A 20,166-nucleotide genomic window follows, 5' to 3' on the forward strand; every position below is an offset into this window, starting at 1 on the left:
ATAAATCCACTGATTTTTGAGTGGTAGATAGCCCTTGAGGCAGAGAGTAAGTACTATAAGTTTGGACCCCCTAGCGGCTTGTTTGGAACTGCAGTCGCCGATTTCCTTTCAAACTTTGGACGAGAATAACTCGAGAACGTGTTGATGAATCATCACGATTTTTGGTATGTAGATAGCCCAAGTAACAATGTACATTATGAAAAACTAATTATGCAAATCAGGAACTAATTTACATAATTAATGAGGAAAGTTTATAAATCCACTGCATTTCATGATAGGACTTTCAAACTTGTCACATGTATAGATGAGAAAGAGAGAAATATCAATGCATGTTAATTATGCAGATGATGATCTCATTTGCATAATTAATGGAAATATGAACGTGCTGACGGATCGTCATGATTTTTGGTATGTTGATAGCCTAAGTAAAACGTTACATAATGAGATACCAGTTATGCAAATTAACAGCTAATTTGCATAATTAATGAGGAAAGTTGATAAATCCACTGTATTCCGTGATAGGACTTTCAGACTTGTCTCATATGTAACTGAGAAAGATGGCAGAGAGTAATAGGTGTATGTTTGGGTCCGCTAACATCTTTTCTTGAACTGCAGGAGCCGGTTTAGTTTCCTACTTTGAAAGATAATAAGTCAAGAAGGGATTGAATGGATCATCATGATTTTTGGTATGCTGACAGCTTAAGTGATGCTTGATACAATTTAATATTAGTATGTAAATAGGGATCTAATTTGTATAAGCAATGGCAAAATGTTATGAACCAACTCCAGGCATATAAGATAAAATATAATGAGTAGCACATTTATGTCTTCAGACATCATTCTACATAACAAACCTGGTTTATTTGGCAAAGGTATGTTTATTACTGTTTTTGTAGGATGTTGGGCCAAATTTTGATCCAAGATATATATTGAAATTAATGTTCATTTCTATAAGAAAAGTAATGCAATAAGACAACACGTCTACTTGTTTCCAGACCTACCAGCAGTGATGAGGAACAAGAGGAAGACCCCATGTTGGAGCTGGACAAATTCGAACAGGCAAAAGGCCTTCAGGACTTAGACTCTGACTAGTGTCAAGAATCGATATTACTAGATAGGCTTTTTTTGTTAAATGCTATTATAATTTGGCTTTCACCAGTTGTTGCTTTACCCAATTTAGAACTTTTTTTAGAATCAAGATTATGCAATCATCTTGATATAGATTTCAAATACAGTACTAGTAACTGTATGTTTGTTGCTACATTTGTACTGTTGTTATTTTGAATTTGCCTACCTTTTTCAAAGATGAGTAGATTAAGGTTTAAACCGTAAAAACCATCTATCATTCCACTTTGTCTATTCTGCAACTCTCCAAGCAGAGATTAGGCTCCGGCTGTTTTTTTAGTCGTTTTTATCGGGCTTTCTATCTTTTTTTTAATATCTTGCTGTGTCAAAACCAGTTTGGCTGTCGTACTTCAGGAAAAATGACAAAATAGAAAGCCCGATAAAAACGACTAAAAAACGTTAAAAAAACAGCCGGAGCCTAACCTCTGCTTGGAGAGTATATTCTGCAACACACTTTCAAATGGGTATCAATTTGCTTTGATAGTTTTAATAGCTATTGTGAAAGTAATATATCAATAGTTCCAGTATTATTTGATTTCTTGTTCAAGGAGTTTAACCAGCATATGATGTTAGGTAATAAAGTAAGGTTCTGTGTTTCAATGATAACACTTGTACACATTGTAGAGAGACACTTTCTTTTTAATATCATTCTCACATTTTCTTAAATATATTATCCATTTATCCATTACAAAACATCAAGTAGAGATCATTTTCCCCTCTTTTTAACTTCAATGCAACTTTGATTTGTATATTCGAATCAGGGGTCTAGCCAGCGTCCGTTGACGGAAATTTGCTGCGTCTGACGGAAAAATTTTAAAACAAATCTGTCAACCTTGACGGACAAAAATCCTTGGTGGAAGCTACATGCGGCTTGGGGATGCCGTCCACGGCCGTAAAAGCCACACACTGTTTGTTTTGCTATTGTTATGATTGTTGACAATGTGTGTCGGCGCCCTTTCGCATATACGATAATCTCATTAAAACCCGTTTTTCAAGGTCTCAGTTCAGTCCTTCTAATTAATTTTCGCGGTTTTCGCGACGATTGTAATTGGCTGACGGAAAAAAATTTTGAGCTGGCTAAAGCCCTGATTTGAATACTGGTTATGTTTACGTGTAGTAACATGCAGATTATCATTCCACAGTACACCAAAATAGAGCATCATCTACAAATCACAAATTCTCAATGCCATATCACTCAGCACTATACAAGACATTCTAAATACTCCATCTTCAAGTCTCATAAAGTTATTTTCAAATATATATTATTATCACAACACTCAACAGTATACATTGTCAAAAATCTGATGTTCTTAGTACATTTTCAAGTCTCATATATGATAGTTATTTTATATATCAAAAGAATCACTAAGATTCACAAACACTCTTAGTTGACAATTGCTACTTTACTACTACAAATGTACTTTGTCATTGTGCTACTTTATTACTACATTGACATTTCACAATTGTCTACTTTACAAGTCACACATTATGGCTTCAAAATTCTTCAAAGGCAAATTCAAGAAGTACAATATCCAATGAACTAGCAGCATTGCAAATTACTGAAAATAGTTTTAGCCAGTAATATACTTAACATCAATCTTGGCACATTTTCTTTTTTTGTTATAGAAATATATTTCATTATAATTATTGAGCAAATCAAAGGATTGCAAACCTTAAATGCATCTGTAGACTTATATTAAAGTACATAGAAAGATTGGGTTAAGAAGTATGAAAAGCATCAAACTCATTGTACATGCGTATAGTGGTATATAAGAGCTAATATTGTCATCATAACTTACATTTATATCTCAGTCTGTACAAATTTGTTTGTAGAAATGGGTAGTGTAGGCACAAATTTATACTCAACGGCAAAGACAAGGCATTAGCTATTAAACAGGACATCACTGTTGACAATATAGTTGATTCTCAAAAGTTTTCTTACATATGCCATACAACAGCACATCAAAGACAGTTTTGTGACAGTTATCAATGTGTCATTCCAAAAATCGTACAAGGTATGTGACTGTGTCTTTACCTGTATACTTGTAGTCCCTATGCTAGAGATACTGTAAATAATGAAATATTCACAGCGGTTTTATCTTTCCAGTTTTCACGGTGAAGATTCAAAACATCCACACAAATGCTTCTTCTGTCTTCTGCCCTCCTAGAGTGGATTCCAAGTCACCGAGAGGGTTTTGAAATAATATTTGTAATAAGTTTGAACTATTCTAAGCAAAAGAACATTTCAGTCACTGAAGTTCTAAATTGTTCAAACAATTGAAAATGAAAGTTTGAACATGTTTGAACCTATCTACATATGTTGGAAACATTGGGAAATTAATGGTACAAATATCTCTTTATTTACAACAATTTAGAAACATCTATGTGTTTTTGTTATTGTTGGAACATGTGATTATATGTTCCAACAATTTGCGTCATGTTTTTCCTCCATAAAAACTTTTATTACCCCAATAAACAAAGCTGCTAATATGGGCCTTTTGTTTGGGTCTTGTATTTTTAGATTTTCTTTCATAGACACTAGTGGCTCTTTTGTGAAAAGCTGTCAGACAGACACAATTTCCTGTACTTGGCAGGGATGTGTGAATTGCCCTCTTCCCAGCCCACTGACCCGGTTTCATCATTTTGTTTCACTGTTCGAACATATGATCACATGTGATCACAAATGATGAATCTATGTTGGAACAGTTTAGAAACTAACAGAAATAATGGATTTGATGTTAGAAATGTTTCTAACATGTATGAACACTAGACAAAATATTTAGAACATCACACAGATGTTATAAATAGTTCTAAACAGTTACTTATCACATTTAGAATGTTATAAAGATTTTTAAAATGTTGGAACAAAAGGCAAGAAAGACCCTCTTGGTAATGTGGAATCGACTCTACCCCATTGTTTCCAACATGACCTTAAAACCACTGTGAACACTCCAATTTTTAACAGAAAAATCAAATCCCCACAAAGTGAAGGGCATTTACAATACTCAAACATGACTCCGCCAGATTAGCCAGTTTAAGAGATGTCAATCAAAAAGACGGTTACTGAATATCCAGCTCATGGTCCGCCATGTCGTACATGTCCTTGTACTTGTCAAACAGCACGGTGAGCTCAGCGATGTACTTCCTCTGTAGGGCTTCCACCTCCTCTTCTGTCGGGTTCTCATTCTTCTCCACAGGGATTGGGGTGCCCACTGGAAACAAACAAGAGATGACAGACTTCAGTCCTTACCCTTAATGCTTTGCAACCCTTCCAGTCCCACAGACAGAAATATGCTCTAATTTCACGGGTCTTAGTGGCAAGTGTGCAGATGTTGACACACTGGCAGCACCAAATCCAAGGTGTTTTTGGCTAGCCCTTTGTAATACTAATGGCCACAGGCTTAAGTTAGGCAACACTGGCTGTGCAATTGCTGAACAGCCAAACCAGTAAAATGAATATGGCAATATATGCTATGGTAAGATAGTTTGAATCACATGCAGAAACAAAACAGACAAAGCTAATAACAAAGCAGAACTCTGAAAGAGTTATCAGAAAGAAGATAATGCATAATAAGGCAATGCTTATAATGACTTAAAGCAACAAATTTGAGAGCTGACTCCATACCGATTGTGTGGATGGGTTTCCGGTAAGGCACGATGCCGAAGGTGTACTGGAACACGCCCCGCCCGTGGAACAGCGGGGTAGCGAAACCCGTGAACCTCTGCAGCTTGGTCTGGAAACTCCTGATGAACGACCCGGGTGGGTTGTTCAGCTGGGTGTAGATCTCGTTTTCACCAAAGGAGTACACAGGAACCAGGTCAGCACTATGGAGGGAAAGAAAACAACATGTTAAAGTGTTAACTTTACAATCATGTTTTATTAGATAAAGCTAAACATTATTTGATAAAGCTAGTAGCATGGCAGCTAGTAACCCTGTCTCTGGGCTTGGGCTGTCTCCAGCTTAGAATTTTTATCCGTCCCACTCATTGTTTGGGAGCCCATTTTTTTGGATTTTCCTAGTTAAATATGTTATTTTAAGCTTATGAAAGTACATTTTCAATAGCTTCATGTCAATTTTGTGACGAATGAGGTAAAATTATTTTCCATCCCAACAAGCAAATATCCGTACGGGTCCTGGAGACAGCACTGCTCTGGGAAAAGAAGTTTGGACTTTTGGGGCTTAAACTCCCTGGAGCACTAATTTGAGATCGGCGGGCTGACTGCCTTGGGCCGAATAAACTGGCTAGCTGCCCGATCCTGTCTGGTATCCAGGGAAATCTTCTTAGCAACAGACAAGTCAGATGTAGCTGACAACGAAATTGTTATGTGGCTGGCTTCAGTCTGTAATCTGCATAGCCCCTGTGAAAACAGAAGAATAGAATAGACAGTATAAAACTCACCCATGCTTCATAGCCATCCTGATAAAGCCTTTGCGTCTCTTGATAGTCAAAGTACACTTCCCAGGCATGGCATCCAGGGACTCGATGGCACCTCCTGCGAGTTTAGAAAGTCGATGTAATAAATATTTTTTATACTTCAAAACTTCATCAATTTCTGTGGACCCTTATAAGGTAAACAAAAGTATTAAAAGTGTGAAGTAGGCACACCGACAGCATCACTGAATAGATAAAGGAATGCAGTGTGATGATTTTTCAGAAGAGAGATCACCAGGAAAGCTTACAACCACCACAACAACAGGACATTTCCCTACCAACAACAATGACAGCAGCGTTGCCTGTTCCTTGTCTGGTCAGAATCCATTCCACAGACTCACGGCTCACAGCACAGCATCCTATAAAAGAAAAATTCAAACTTAAATTGTTGCAGTTTTGCAGTATTATATATAAATATATGTTACCTAATGCAATCTTAACGCCAAGTTTTGTTTTCTGCCCACCTAACCCTAGGGAAAAGTATTTAAAAAGCTTGTTTCAATTGTTAACTGAAAAGCTCAGCAAACACTCCACATTCTCTCTACTTCAAAATCAAATGCCTGCAAAGTTAAAGGCCTTTACAGTATGTCCCACTTAGAAGCAAGCAGCTAGGTGGTCTGAAAAGTATAATTCAATTTCCATTGATCTTACTTTCGTGTTGTAGATTTGGTTCTAATCTTACCACTGGTCATCACGTAATCTCTGTGCCATGGCATCCAGAATATTCCCGTCAGGATCAGCAAGTGGGGACGGATTCCGGGAAACTCCTCCGAGAAGTTTGTCCCTTCCGTACCGAAGTTCACAAAAGCCCCCGCGCTCAGCACGCCGTGCGGATGGAAGCCGAAAACGTAGTTCTTCTCCGGGTCCAGGTCTGCACTTTTGACGAGCTCCATGGGGAAGTATTCGGCCATGTATTTCCACAGGGTCCAGTTACGGACCCACTGGAAGCGCCGGCCCCCCCTGTGGGGCGTGTTGATGTCGTAGAAGATGACCCAGGTGGCGTACAGTACGGAGAACCACCACCATCGCGTGAAGAGGAGAACGACAGCCAGGATGCAGCAGGAGTGCCCCAGCAGGAGGAAGCACAGACACCACTTCAGCACCGCGGCAGTCTGCAGGCGCCGCTTCATGGGGATGTTCAGGGGGGCAAACTCGATGCCGAACATCTTGGACAATCCTTTTCAACACTAGACAAAGGTGCAGACTGGTCAGAGGTTTGCAGAAAACTGGTGTCAAACTGAACGTTTTACTGGACTGTACAATACTGAAACAAAAATAAGTTAGATTTTTCTCCTTTAAACTGAAAACTATAATTTATGTAGGTAAAGTTACTCTCCAAGCAGAGGTTGGTGGGAAAATCGTGACCTTTTCCTTTTATCGAAAGAAAAAAAGGTCACGATTTTTCCCACCAACCTCTGCTTGGAGAGTAGGTAAAGCTATTCATTGCATTGGAACCATTGTTGATGTGCACAGACCGTCAGAGTCACGTATTTCTCATACCGGAAACATTTAAACACTGATTCACAATCGAGACACGTGGTCACTGTCACCTCACGCACTAGATCAGTACATTCTTGTAGAGTATATTCTATATTTGCAAACGTCTACGTGGACTGAAATACATAATATATTTTTATAATTTGCATACACATTAAGGTCTGAGTAAACCCATGCTGAGGCATATCTTGAAAATAATTTTATTCCGTCAGAAGTGGTGTTTCTTTATGCCTATTTTGAAGATCTTTGATGTTTTTTACCCAAATGACACAATTTGACCCCTATATTGAAGGGGAAATTATTGTTTTTCACCCCCCTGGAAAATGGGGCTTTATGGAGAACAGCCGGCTCCGCCCCTTGGGGAGAGCACAGCTGGTATCATGGCGGGAAAACAAGAGGCGGCTGGACCAATCAGGCTGCGCTATGTGGAGGACGACAAACCTACCAGCTGTACCAAGAATGAAGACTAAGAGGATTCCCGGATTATTTGTATATACAATAAAACATTATTTTGGTGTGAGGAAAAGTTTTATTCAGTAACATGTCTTTCAATTTAAACTTGAATTAATTCAGTGCCTGCAAACTCCGATCTATCGTCAACTGCAACGACTTTCTTTCTTGGAATGGATAGCAACGTAAACAACAGCCTGACTGCACTGATAAATGATATTTGTGAACAAGTATGACAAAAGAACAGTAACATTAGCGTTCATTTTTATTGTAAAAAATTCAATGTTTTCAAACTCCAATCTTTACAGTAATGTAACTGCTTTCTTTCTTGGATGTCCATTACAGAGTAACGTTATTGCCGAGATCTCGGCAGTTGGACATAATTTATCGGAAGAACATAATTTTCGGACCGACTACACGGCAACTATCTTGACAATTTTACATATTGAGTAGTTGAAGAATAACTTCGACAAACATTACAACATGCAGGTTGTCGATATTTTGTAGACAGTGTAGAACTTCAAACGTGAAATAAGTAAATGTCCGATCCTTCACTACGGACGAAAAATTCCTCAACAATTTGCTAAATTATCATTCCATACCACATTCGGCCTTTCTCGGGGCTATCTATCCCGGACACTTTTCAATCTCATCGTCAGGTCCTGTAGAGGCTGTTTTCGTACCGAGAACGGTGGAAAATCGTGAGCGCAGACGTGCATATTTTTCTCGGCTCATGTCACGGCATGGCATAACAAAGGGACGCGAGGGTCCGGCATCAGAAACAAGTCCGTAACTCCAGAAAAAGCGGGCAGAGTGTCTCCAGAAATGCATCAGAATAATCCGTAAGACTTCCCCTACAATACTTTGTAGGATATATCCCTGTATACGGCCTTTTTCCGGCCCAAAATTCGCCATGAAGCGCAAGGCGCGTTTCGCCCGTCATCTAGTCCGCCATCTTAGCTGGGGCGGCATGGCTGTGACGTCATCGCGTGTTGTTGTTTGTTTCAGCTGGGCAGCTTTTGCGGAGTCACCCCCGGCTTGGATTTGCAAATCGCGCCATTTCTGTTGACTACTGCGTGTTGAAAGGTCAATGACCTCGCATTTTACCGGAAGTGAGCGGGCCTATGGAATGCAGGCCAAAACCCGGCGATTTTGGCTCTTTTACGGCCCCTGAACGGGAAATACGTTACAACTACAATAGATATATGATTTTTAGAGTGAACCCATGGTAAAACTACTCATAGAATATGGGGAAAACGGTCATTTTTGTGGAGATAACCCTCTAAACTAAAGCTTCAAATTCGGCCGAAACGAAACGGTGCTATTTGAGTCCCCCAGGGCTGGGGGCATGGGGGGCAATAAAAATTCACACAAAAAAATTCGTTAAAAATCAGTACTTGGAAATATGATGAAAAACGAATTTGTATGGCTTGCCATCACTATTATGGTCATATGCCAGAGATTCCATTGACTTTTTTCCAATCCCCAGCCTGTAGGTTCATTTTTTCTGGAAATGGGCGTGGCCCCATAATAATTGATGACGTCATCATGACGTCATAAAAATCTGCATAAATTACCGGCTGGCAATAAGATACTTTATGACAAAAACTTAGAGTCCATGCTTAACTGCAACATGTACTTTTTGACACCCCAAAAGTCCTCAGCAAGGGTTTTCTCGGACCTTAACTCTAACTTTGCATACACATCTTTAACGTTACCATCTTCGGTCAAATGACAGAAATTCAAGTGGTACGAAAAAAGATAATAATTTCAGAAAACGTTCCGTTTGTCTGAAACCTTCTTACAAAAGATACCTGATCTTTAGGTCGAGACTCAAGTGATCTTTGCCCCCCATAAACTTTTGCACCTGAAGACTTGTTTATCAGCTTTCCCAATCGACATAACGTTACATGCATGAAAACAACGTAAGTTCAGCTCTCTTCTACTCGGTTTACATCACAAACATCACGACAGTGTGGTCTATATATTGCTTGAAGGTAAAAGTAGACTTACGCCCAGGAAAAAGTGCTGACGAACGCGAAGCACGTTCCTGACGGCGACCTTACTCCACAGCGACCTTAGCACGCACCAAAACAACAAGGCACAGATTCACCTTTGCCCTCATCAGGTGCAGACGGTTCCATTCAATATTATAGGGATAAATTGGATAAATTTGGCGATTGCAATAAGTTAACTTGAACCATGAATCTAAAAATAAATGAAGTTAATATCATTAGCGTCGATGGAATATTCTTACTATCATGTATCATTTTAATTGATATTTGAATGATATTTTACTCTAATCTACTTTACTCTTTTTTGAATGGTACCATCCATTGTTGTGGTGTAAACCTGCGCTTTACGATATTTCCGCTAGAGGACCTTACAGCAGAACACAAAGAAAGAGGATACAAAAATGCAATGTTTTTACACGTAAAAAGAATATTATAACAGCCTGTATGCAATATCACATCTGTTTGTGCAAGAATGTGAAAGTTTAAGACCAAGAATGGCAACAATAGACATTCGTTATGCTTACGCAAGTTTAAAATGTTAATATCAACCACTCTTCACAACGAAATCCCATATGGTCTAGTGGTTAGGATTTGGCGCTCTCACCGCCAAGGCCCGGGTTCGATTCCCGGTGTGGGAAGATCGTTGTTTTTTAACCTAAACCTTTTACTCTTTATAGAATAAACCTGACGGCCTTTTCTGTATGTAAAACTGCATATCCCTGAACTTTTTTCATCTAATGATGTAATTGGTAAGTTAGGTGCATCAATACTAAGTAACATAGTACAGAATATCAGTAAGTCAGTGATTCAAATACAACACCAAATACCGTAATATGTCATTTAATATATATATATTTGTACGCATCATATAATTTGAAAACATACAAACTACATCATATCTTATCGGTACCGGTAGCAATAGGTTGGTCGCAATGCTTATTCAACCCCTTCTACTTCTACCTTGCGATTTATATATGGGACCGCATGACTGATACGAATATATACATATATGTGTTCACGTATGATCAGATAGAGAAAGAACAATACGCAGAAGAGTTTTTACATTAAATATAGCCTGTCTTGTCGTTTTACACAATCATATTATACGGTTTACACTATCTTCGTCTTGTAGTGGTATCATGTGCGACACCTGTGCCGCTTGTCCTACAGAATCGTACACAGTTTGGACTGAATGCTGCGCCTTATCCGCCCGTGTATCGGCGTCTGCTGATGTCCCATTTTCTCACCTAACAACAAAAAGACACTTTCATATTAGCAAGGAAGTTACGGTGTTGGCCAATCCATGATAGAGGATTAAGTTTGATACTTTCGTTGAACACATATAACGATAGTTCAACTTTATCCGCGGGGTAACCTATATCCGTTGTTTTAACAAACAAGGTTGGTGGTTTCATATTGCAATATTTATTTCAAATCAGTTTGAAGCCACCGTCCGTCGACTTGACATTTAATATACAATTACCCGGTTCCTAAAAGCAACGAATATAGGTTACTCCACGGATAAAAGGTGAACTAGTGTTATGCGTACATTACGATAAGTATCCGAAGGTCACACGGTACTCAGAGTAATTGAATCAACATCACCCCCGTAAAAGGTAGACGTAAGTGACACTGAAAACTCGAGGTGAGATACATTTTGCTAGTGTTTAACGAAAGTACATTGTATCAAACTTCATCAACAAGGTTAGTGAAGCTTTAGTGAACCTTCCAATACTTCTCGTCGGTACTGTAGAACAAAACGATTTGATTCATCGCACAGATAAGGTGAACATTATATACAAAACAACCAAATACCACCTGTTACTCACCGTTGCTTATAACAGAACTGGGGAAGTTCTGAGTCGAGCAGTAATCGTTATCATCAGTATAGTGCATCCGCAGGAGATGTTCTTCTTCTATCTGGGCTACATCTGCATGAAAAAGGATTCAGGAATTGAATCAAAACGTTTTCAGAAATCAGAAAAGAAGAATTGGTTGACGGTTGGATGGATGGATGGTTGGATGGATGGATGGATGGATGGATGGATGGATGGATGGATGGATGGATGGATGGATGGATGGATGGATGGATGGATGGATGGATGGATGGATGGATGGATGGATGGATGGATGGATGGATGGATGGATGGATGGATGGACGGACGGATGGACGGATGGACGGATGGATGGATGGATAGATCATTTAAATGAACTAACCTGCGGTGGAATCGGTGGGCAGACCCAGTAGTTGATTATCCGTGGCGGCACTGGATTCCACAAAGTAGGTGTTCATGAGTCCCTTTCCCTTTATCTCGGTAGGGCCGCGTGACGCACAGACAAACCCACGTCTTTTTATCAACCTGTTAGATGAAAGAGTTGTGCATAACAACATTGAGTCATACCATCAAATGTCACATTTCAAATACAAGGGCAAGTCAATAACAGTTTCAGGAAGACAATATTGTAGGCAAACAATGATAATACACAAACTTCATTTTTAATCATTGAACTTCAAATAGATTGAAAAAAGTTTTAATATTTAAATGATATATTGTCCTGTCAGACGCAGATGTTCATAAACGATATTGTAAATTAGCCTCATACATGTATTTCCCATGAGCTGTAAGAAACATTAAACTTTGCATACTTATTTCGATTTCTATAAACAAAAAACAACTGTGCCAAGTAGAAACACTCACTTGTAGGTTTTCATGCTGATGTGCACTTTGCCGGGTATCCCATGACTCTCCATCCGTGACGCGGTGTTGACGGTGTCCCCGAACAGACAGTACCTCGGCATCTTCTCCCCAACCACTCCCGCCACGGTCGGGCCGGAGTGGATTCCTACCCGAATCTGAAGGACAGTTGCTCGCGGTCAGAGTCTCCCTTAGGTTGGTATACCTCACTGCACTTGGGGCACCGGTGCGGCACTGCGGGGTTCGTTCACTGCGGCACTGTTGTGTTATTTTTGCCGATTTTTTATAGATTAGATATTGCGTGATACGTAAAAGTATGGCTTAGAAGACAACAAAATACACAAAACGTAAGAAAATTCGTTTTTTATCTTTGAAATACGTTAAGAAATCTTTCGAACCCCGCAGTGCCGCACCGGTGTCCCAAGTGCATTGAGATACCACCTTAAGGCCTTTTTCAAACCGGGGCACCGGTTTGAAAATGAGACGTTAGCTCCGGATATGTTCATCAGTGTTGACAGAAAAAAGAATAGAAAAAAACAAATACAAGAAACTTTCCATTTCAAGTTTTCTTTCCCTTGTATCTCTATAAATTTACGCAATCGATATCCCTCATAACTGTTTCAAAGATGCAATCTAATTCGAACATTTTTAGATATCGGTAAAAACTTAAGACTCCCAAACCTGAAGAATTTTTCCAGTTGCAGGTGACTTAACGTTGGCAACCGCTAGGTGCATCGCTAAGCCCATGTTGACCACTCTTTCAGCATGTGTGCGGGTGGGAATGGGCAGACCTCCGGTAACCATGTAAGCATCGCCAATGGTCTCAACCTAGAGGTATACATTACAGTTATGTTTATTCCATGCGCCTGGCAGCGATGTTGACATATTTACTCTAAACTTTATATCCGTACACAAAATAAAGTACTTATCATACACGTACCAACGAACTATCGATCAGTTCTCTGTGGACTTCGACAAGGTGAAAATACTGGATTCCGAACAGGATTACTTTCTCAGGGGAGAGACCACCGAATTTCCCTCAACCGAGACGGGGGCCGATACTGAGCTCCAAGCACCTTTGACCCTTTGCTGACGTCACACTTCCGGTCCGGTCATTTCAACTTGAAAAGCATCAGAGGATGATCGAAAGCTCGTTGGTAAGCGCTGTTTTTTGTGTACGGTTATAGAGTGTAAAATGGTGTCATAATGTTGATTACCGTCACAGATGAACTTGCATTCGTACATAAGGATCTGTATGTAACCATGATTTAAACAATGTTAGCCAGCAGCATGAATGTTATGATGTGGGCATCGCAACATTCCTCCATTACTAGCGGAAGATCACCCACCTTGTACACATCGTGCACAGTTGTGAGCCTGTCGAACCTCATGTACATCTCGTTCAGCATAGTAACGACCTGAGTAGGCTTACATTCGCTGCAGATGTTTGTAAAGGTGACCACATCGCTGAACAGGATCGTCACCTCGTCATAGGAAGCTGTAAAAAATAGGAAAACTTTTTGACCACAGTATTCACATGACATACAGTTTTTCTTTGCCATTGGACAGATGGAGACTTTGTGACACTAGGTTGCACTCAAGCTAGTAACTTATTTCAACAGTGGCACATACAAATTATAGACAGAAGGTAATGGTAGCCTTTACCTCCCCGATTGAAGTCAGTTACCCATTTTACACCTGGATGAAGTGAGGAAGGTCGTGTTAATGTCTTTCCCAAGGCACAACGTCGGGGGCACGGCAGAGCCCAAGCAGTTACGACGCCAAACATGGAGGAAGATGAAACACATTCCATTTCAAATTGTTCCAGGTAAGATCAATAAAAGAGCTCTTTAAAGAAGCAGCTAAGTTCCACTCCACCCAAGTTTCTCCACGGGAAATAATTTGCAATAAACTTTTAATAACCTTTCACTTTATAAGTAGAGACTGTGGATACCGACTTCAACCATATCTCCCGACATATGAATCAAAATTCAACTGGTAACTTCCTAGTTTAGCCATCTTACATGGCGGACAATACTTACGTCATAATCACTTGAGTGCAATCACCATATTATAACTGTTGCATTAGCGGGTGACAGTTAAACTTACTGTACCTGCTTCTACCTTCTTCCCGTCCCTCAGCTGTTCTGCGACAGGCCTGGGCAGCATGGTCTCCAGAAGTTTCTCAGTTTTCTTCTGCATGGCCTTCAGCGCGTCTGACATGCCCCGCAGTTCCTCCTTCTTCATCTCCAGCTGCTTGGACAACTCTGCCTCAGCTTGGCGCTGAGCGGGACAGACAATGAGAATTTGAAAAAAGAATGAGAATTAAAAAAAAAAGAATGGCCTAAAACAAAACTTGTCTTCATTATGAAATCTAATTGGTCAGGCAGTGGAATAAATGACAGAAAGTAAAGAGTATGGTATGGCGAGCAATAGATTCTTTATTCCAGTTCTTTCATATCTTCTGCTTTGACCTGGGAATGGCATTCTATGACATTAGTACACGTTTTCCGATATTTTTTTGGCAATCTACAGCATGTATCTACTCATTTTACAGCTGCTTTGTATGATTTACTGTATGGTTAAAAACGTTTTTCTTCGAAAACGGCCGAAAATTGATGCGCACGCGGATATCATCTATATATAATCAAATGAGCACGGCCTTATATAGCCAACTTTCGGATTTACTCATGAAGATATGTCATAATATGGTGCACGTTATGAAGAGTACTGCCTAGATCAACAACAAAAAACACTGGTTAAAGAACAAACTAAAACATGCATTTCATTACATACAAGTAGTGGCATCAGAAATCTAACCAAAGTATAACGTTTACCTGTTGATTCAGAAGTACAAAGTCCCGGAGGACGTCATGTAGCGCTATGTCTGATAAATGCATGTTCATCTCCTCCAGTTCTGCCAGGCTGGTCACTTTGGGAGAACACATGAACACCATGCACTGGTGTTGGGACAACCAGATCATTTGACCTGCGATAAAAAGAAAGACAACACATTTTGAATTTTTTTCATGTTTTGGACTGCTGCATACAAAAGAGCACGTGAATTGATGCGCCCTGTTATTTGCCCGTTTGTAGGCACTGTTGTGGGGACCAGTGTCCGACAACGGACGTAATGTTTTTGTCTATGAGTGTGTATTTGCAAAAATACTTTGGATGGATTTGTTTGAAATTTTGCAAATCGGCAGTTATTCAGATCCCAATGATGCATGGCGATTTTGAGCACAGTAGAGTCAAACGACACCGGCTGAAACGGGGGTCCTCCGTGCTGGAGACCGTGTGTCACTTCCGTGTCGGAGTGCGTAGGCCGGGGTTATTTAGACCCCGATATGCGTTACGATTTTGAGCACAGCAGCGTCAAATGACACCGGTCGGCCCACGTCCTTGGTGCTGAAACGGGGGTCCTCCGTACGTGCTACAGACCGTGCGTCTTTCCCGTGTCGGAGTGCGTGTAGGCCGGGATCGTTTGAGCTTGCCCCCAGTCGGCTTGGCAAGCTCGGGGCGACAAGAGGTTTTTATCGTCCGTCGAGGCAAGGAGGACGTGCGGGTAAGCACTTTCTAATCTTGAAAGTAGTGTGGTATTGCCCGTGAAAACAGCTCTTAGTCTGTACATGTACGTACCTCTTAGGATAAGAGTTGGCCTACCACCCCACGAAGACGGCATTTTCTCCCGTCTGGTCTCCAATATAAACTGGCTGCTGATAGACGTACGAATATGCTCGATGTAGAAGGGGATTTCTGGATGAAGGATGTGAAAGAAGAAGTCCATCCGTGCCCCGGGAAATCTCACAGCCGGAAGGTACTTCTGCACGACCGTTCCGAGCTGTTTGACATGGAGCTGGAAAAACCAACGAGAAAACAAGAAATTTCATATCTCTTTGGCTCTATGAAAAAAACTTCTTTTCAATTTCTCGTCTTATACATTACTGTGAATTTCTCTCTAGTTCTGTCCATGTATTTTCCTGACAGCTTAAAGGAACAACTTTGGAGCCGGGTCAAACCAATTGCAACCTTCCCATCCTGCCAGTTTCCGGTTACACCATTTCTACTCTGCATTCTGCAATATTCACTGATAACTACGGACATACATAGTGACAAACACACAGACCAAAAACAATACCTCCGTTTTCCCGAATGTAATTACAACAGTTGCAGCCCAAACAAATAACAGCATATGTAACCATTATGCACAATTCATCCATAAGGCTACGATGTAACCACGAATAAGATGGGCGGGCGCAAAAGGTAGACAAGTATTGGCAACGTTAACGTAGCAAAGGTACGACATGATTACATATCAAAACGCCATCAAATCACCTCTTCGTCAAACATGATATGAAAGGGTAAGATTTCACAAAAAGTCTTGCTGTCCATCAAGAGTTGCTCAGGATAAACAGCATCAAACGTTTCGGGGACACATCCGTCCATCACGGCATCTCTTATAGAGGACCACCTGTCCATGGCGAGCAGTCGGGCATCTCCGGTGCTATTCTGAAACAAAGGTACGAAGATATAATGTTATTTCTGCACAACCTAATGTTGTTAGTTCTACTGTTGTTGTTGTTTGTTTATCTAGCTGACGTTTCCGTAAGCGCCAATAACCTTACTCTGGGTAATAATGACCTGTATTACTTCGCATTGCAGCTAGGTGTCGCTGCTGAAGAAAGCGATCCCAAACGTGACTGAGTTTATATCCCCCCTCGTGACTGGAGCTGATTTCTTGTAGAAGGAACGTCGGTACGTATCAATGAATGAACTATTATTTACAACATATGACTTTCATGCACAACGTAATGTAAAGCTATGACAGATTTTATGGATGCTATATTACCTAAACAGTAAAGGTTGGTATTGAATTTCCGTTTGGTATTGTTATGGTTACATTGGAATCTTCGATCATCATTTGCGATAGTCTTGTATACAAGTCAACAGCTTTACAATTTGAGTAATGACCATCATTCCGCCAGATGGTTCCCCAACTTTCCTGCTTTTTTTTCTGTGAAAAATTCAATCAAAAAAGGCAGAAAAATGTAAGTTTATAAGACATGAAAATTGTACTTACCGTCTCATTAGTAAATCTCCGTTTAATTTTTCTCCCCCGTCCTTTGGCCCTTTTACACACTGTTTCCTTGATGGACAGGACAATGTGCTCCCGTTTTGCCGACCTGTCCTCCTCATACCTCTGACTCACTATCTTCATGTCAATCTCTGTATTGAAGAACTTCTTGGCGCAGCCTCGCACTTGTCCTGAAAGATTACAACAGTTATATCGACAAATGGTGCCTTTGTAAGTGCATGTTGAAGGTACATACCACAATATGCTAACATATGTTTGTTTGTGTGTGTGTGTGTGTGTGTGTGCGTCTGTCTGTTCAGTTCGTTTCCAGATCAAATTTACGCTGATGGATTGTTGTCATCGTGTAAAAAGCATAATTGAGAGGTTGATGCTTATTTGAAGATGATAGCGATAGATCTGTGCTCTACATAGTTATCTAGGTGATCTAAATAACCAGGAAACCATAATTAATTCATAACTGCTAATTCAGGTAAAATAAAAATGTATTCGTGACAATTGGTGCTCTTAAATACGTAAAATCCCGAAAGTTTGTGCTTCTATTAATAAAAATGTTAACGAATGCCGGAGGGAACAGAAAAATGAATACCTATTAATCTACGTGCAGTGTCCGTCCCTGAAGGCATACTGAGTTCTAGGTACGATTGGTGATCAATAAGTTCTCGGCCTCACCCAGAAAAAAAACGCACAACTGAAGTTTCGAAGCATGGATGAGTATAAGGTATCTTATGAATGTGTTCCATAATTCAAATCATTTTGTTCATTACTTTGCAGGCGACACCCAGTAACGGTAGGTAAGCGAGAAGGAAGAAAACTTGGACAATTGAGCTGCGACCTGGGGTGTGCGGGTCAACATGAAATGTTCTAGTTGAAAAACGAAGGGAATACTTATCAAACATTGTTGACATTGTCTTCAAAGAATTTACATCATGGGGACCTCGACCTAGACATATCTAATCAGAGTTCACCCTTGTTTCTCTCGCCACTTACCTAGTCCTGGTTTTCAAAAAGACGTTGCCTAGAAAATAGTGACTGCAATGATTTGAAATGTGGAGGATATTTATAAAGAAATGACTCAAACGAATGGACACGGACTATGAACGCTGAGTATTCACTCTACAAATCTTTTTTTATCATGTATATTGTAGTGATATAATGTTGATTGACCTCAATCTGTATCTCTTATATTTTTTCTGATCCTTACCTCCATGATGGCCTCATTAAAAGCGGCCTGTTGGCCGATTTGAGCTTCTCATGAATAAATAAAGGTTCAAACAAATACCACAAAGTAGTGCCTCGAAATTTGAGTTGTGCTTATCATTTCTGGGTGAGGCCGAGAACTTATTGATCACCCCTCGTACTTCCTCCCACCTATGATCATGTCAGTGAACTGCCCCTTCCTATCGCTGTGGTAATGCTGCCCACCTATAACCATGTCGGCGTATCCTTTTCTATCGGTGTAGTAGTGTAAGAGGATCTCCCCATCCTGCCGCCGTTCCACCTGGAAGGACGGTGCGTTCATCTCGGTGTAGGTGATGGTGAGGTACCCGTAGTGCATGTAGTCCAGGTTGTCCAGCATGTCCTGGAGGTTGCCGCCGAGAGCTCGCAGGATGGAGTCGTAGCCCGCTTCCATGCAGAAGTCTATGAAGTACTCGCCATACTGCTGGAGAACTGTGCTGTCATCCAGCCCTAACAGAAAACATGTTTGGACGTATCCTTATTACTAGTATATAAACTAGGCACAAAAAATTTGGCATATCAACTTTGGTATACCAGAGTTTACAATCCTAATAAGTTTGATACCATAGGAAAGGGACTATAATACGCAAGCTTTCTAGTGATATATATTACTGTACGTTCAAATTTATGCAGAAATAACAGAAATATGATATACTAAAGTTGATATATGAACTTTTTGTGCCGAGTTTAGCTTTAAACAACGTTTCCAGCTGGATGTACAAAGATTAAGTGTGACAGATCGTTAGCGTGGCACGACATCAGCTGGTTACAGTGCAATACAACCAGCTGCTGCCGTGCCACGTGCCTGCAAAACTTGTGTGCTACCGGCCATAGGCTACAGATACGGATTCAAATGCAGAAGACTGCAGAACACCTAAACGTGTTCAACAAACACTGGACGTTGCCTTGTTCTGAGTCAATAATCTGCTCTTGAGATACTAAGCTTTATTCTGAAACTGCCATTCTTTTTCAGTGCCACTAGCAGACAACCAAATGCTCTTTTTGTGAATTTTGATCAATATCGCTAAATACGATTTAGTCAAGTCAAGTCAAAGTTTATTGCACAAGAACTGTGACGGCTACAATGTAAGGCAAAGTAACGTATAGTGTACATGTGTAGGACAACTAGCTATATAGTAACATCAATCCGAGTAATACAATACAATGTAGATTTTAGTCTATACAATAAGCCTGTTGAAATGAAATACACATCTATTTAATCAAACGATACGTTAGTCTTTCCTATCATAGATGACCGTAAAAGTAGTACACTTCTAAGCCGTGACACAAGACTGCTTACCGAGTATGCGAGATGCAGCCATGATCATTTTCTCCATGATCGCGTCATCGTAAGATGTGTTCATAAAGTAGGAGTCTTCTACTCCGGCAAGCTGTCTGTAGTAAGGAAACGTTATGGCCCGGTGATTCAATGTGTATGTGTTGAGAGACTTCGGATTATAGCGAATTGGGGCGTCCTCGGAAGTCTCTCAACACATCCACATTGAATCATCGGGCAATAACGTTTCGCTGGACAAAGTCAGAATACTGGACATTGAACAGGACTACTTTTAAGAGGTATAAGAAAGCTATATACATCAGGGCACTCCAGCCATCACTG

General features: G+C 40.3%; 3 protein-coding genes and 1 non-coding gene across 4 annotated transcripts in view; 2 read left to right on the plus strand and 2 right to left on the minus strand.

Annotated features, from left to right (window-relative positions):
* The window catches only part of LOC118427948 (UPF0722 protein), a 4,011-nt gene extending 2,653 nt beyond the window's left edge, over window positions 1–1,358 (plus strand). The window contains exon 6 of the mRNA XM_035837915.1: window positions 996–1,358. Within this exon, the coding sequence (XP_035693808.1) occupies window positions 996–1,092 (97 nt within the window). The 3' untranslated portion in view covers window positions 1,093–1,358. The remainder of the gene's footprint in view (window positions 1–995) is intronic.
* A 2,662-nt stretch (window positions 1,359–4,020) lies between these two features.
* Window positions 4,021–9,655, minus strand: LOC118428158 (2-acylglycerol O-acyltransferase 2-A-like). Its single transcript, XM_035838149.1, has 6 exons — window positions 9,520–9,655; window positions 6,242–6,746; window positions 5,838–5,918; window positions 5,527–5,620; window positions 4,751–4,950; window positions 4,021–4,337 (listed from the first exon to the last, which is right to left on the minus strand). The coding sequence occupies exons 2-6, from the start codon at window positions 6,723–6,725 to the stop codon at window positions 4,186–4,188; spliced, it is 1,011 nt and encodes a 336-aa protein (XP_035694042.1). The 5' UTR covers window positions 6,726–6,746; window positions 9,520–9,655; the 3' UTR covers window positions 4,021–4,185.
* Window positions 9,656–10,087: 432 nt separating this feature from the next.
* Window positions 10,088–10,159, plus strand: Trnae-cuc. The gene has a single exon. It is a non-coding gene; the product is annotated as a tRNA-Glu (tRNA).
* A 526-nt stretch (window positions 10,160–10,685) lies between these two features.
* LOC118426974 (guanylate cyclase soluble subunit beta-2-like) lies at window positions 10,686–19,885 on the minus strand. Its single transcript, XM_035836607.1, has 13 exons — window positions 19,849–19,885; window positions 18,735–18,998; window positions 17,298–17,482; window positions 16,553–16,726; window positions 15,857–16,073; window positions 15,055–15,206; window positions 14,332–14,500; window positions 13,567–13,715; window positions 12,899–13,045; window positions 12,221–12,375; window positions 11,739–11,881; window positions 11,351–11,452; window positions 10,686–10,768 (listed from the first exon to the last, which is right to left on the minus strand). Exons 1-13 carry the CDS (start codon window positions 19,883–19,885, stop codon window positions 10,686–10,688), a joined length of 1,977 nt encoding a protein of 658 aa, XP_035692500.1.
* Between the last annotated feature and the right edge of the window lie 281 nt (window positions 19,886–20,166).

The sequence above is a fragment of the Branchiostoma floridae genome, chromosome 12, assembly GCF_000003815.2.
Source record: "Branchiostoma floridae strain S238N-H82 chromosome 12, Bfl_VNyyK, whole genome shotgun sequence".
Classification (NCBI taxonomy): domain Eukaryota; kingdom Metazoa; phylum Chordata; class Leptocardii; order Amphioxiformes; family Branchiostomatidae; genus Branchiostoma; species Branchiostoma floridae.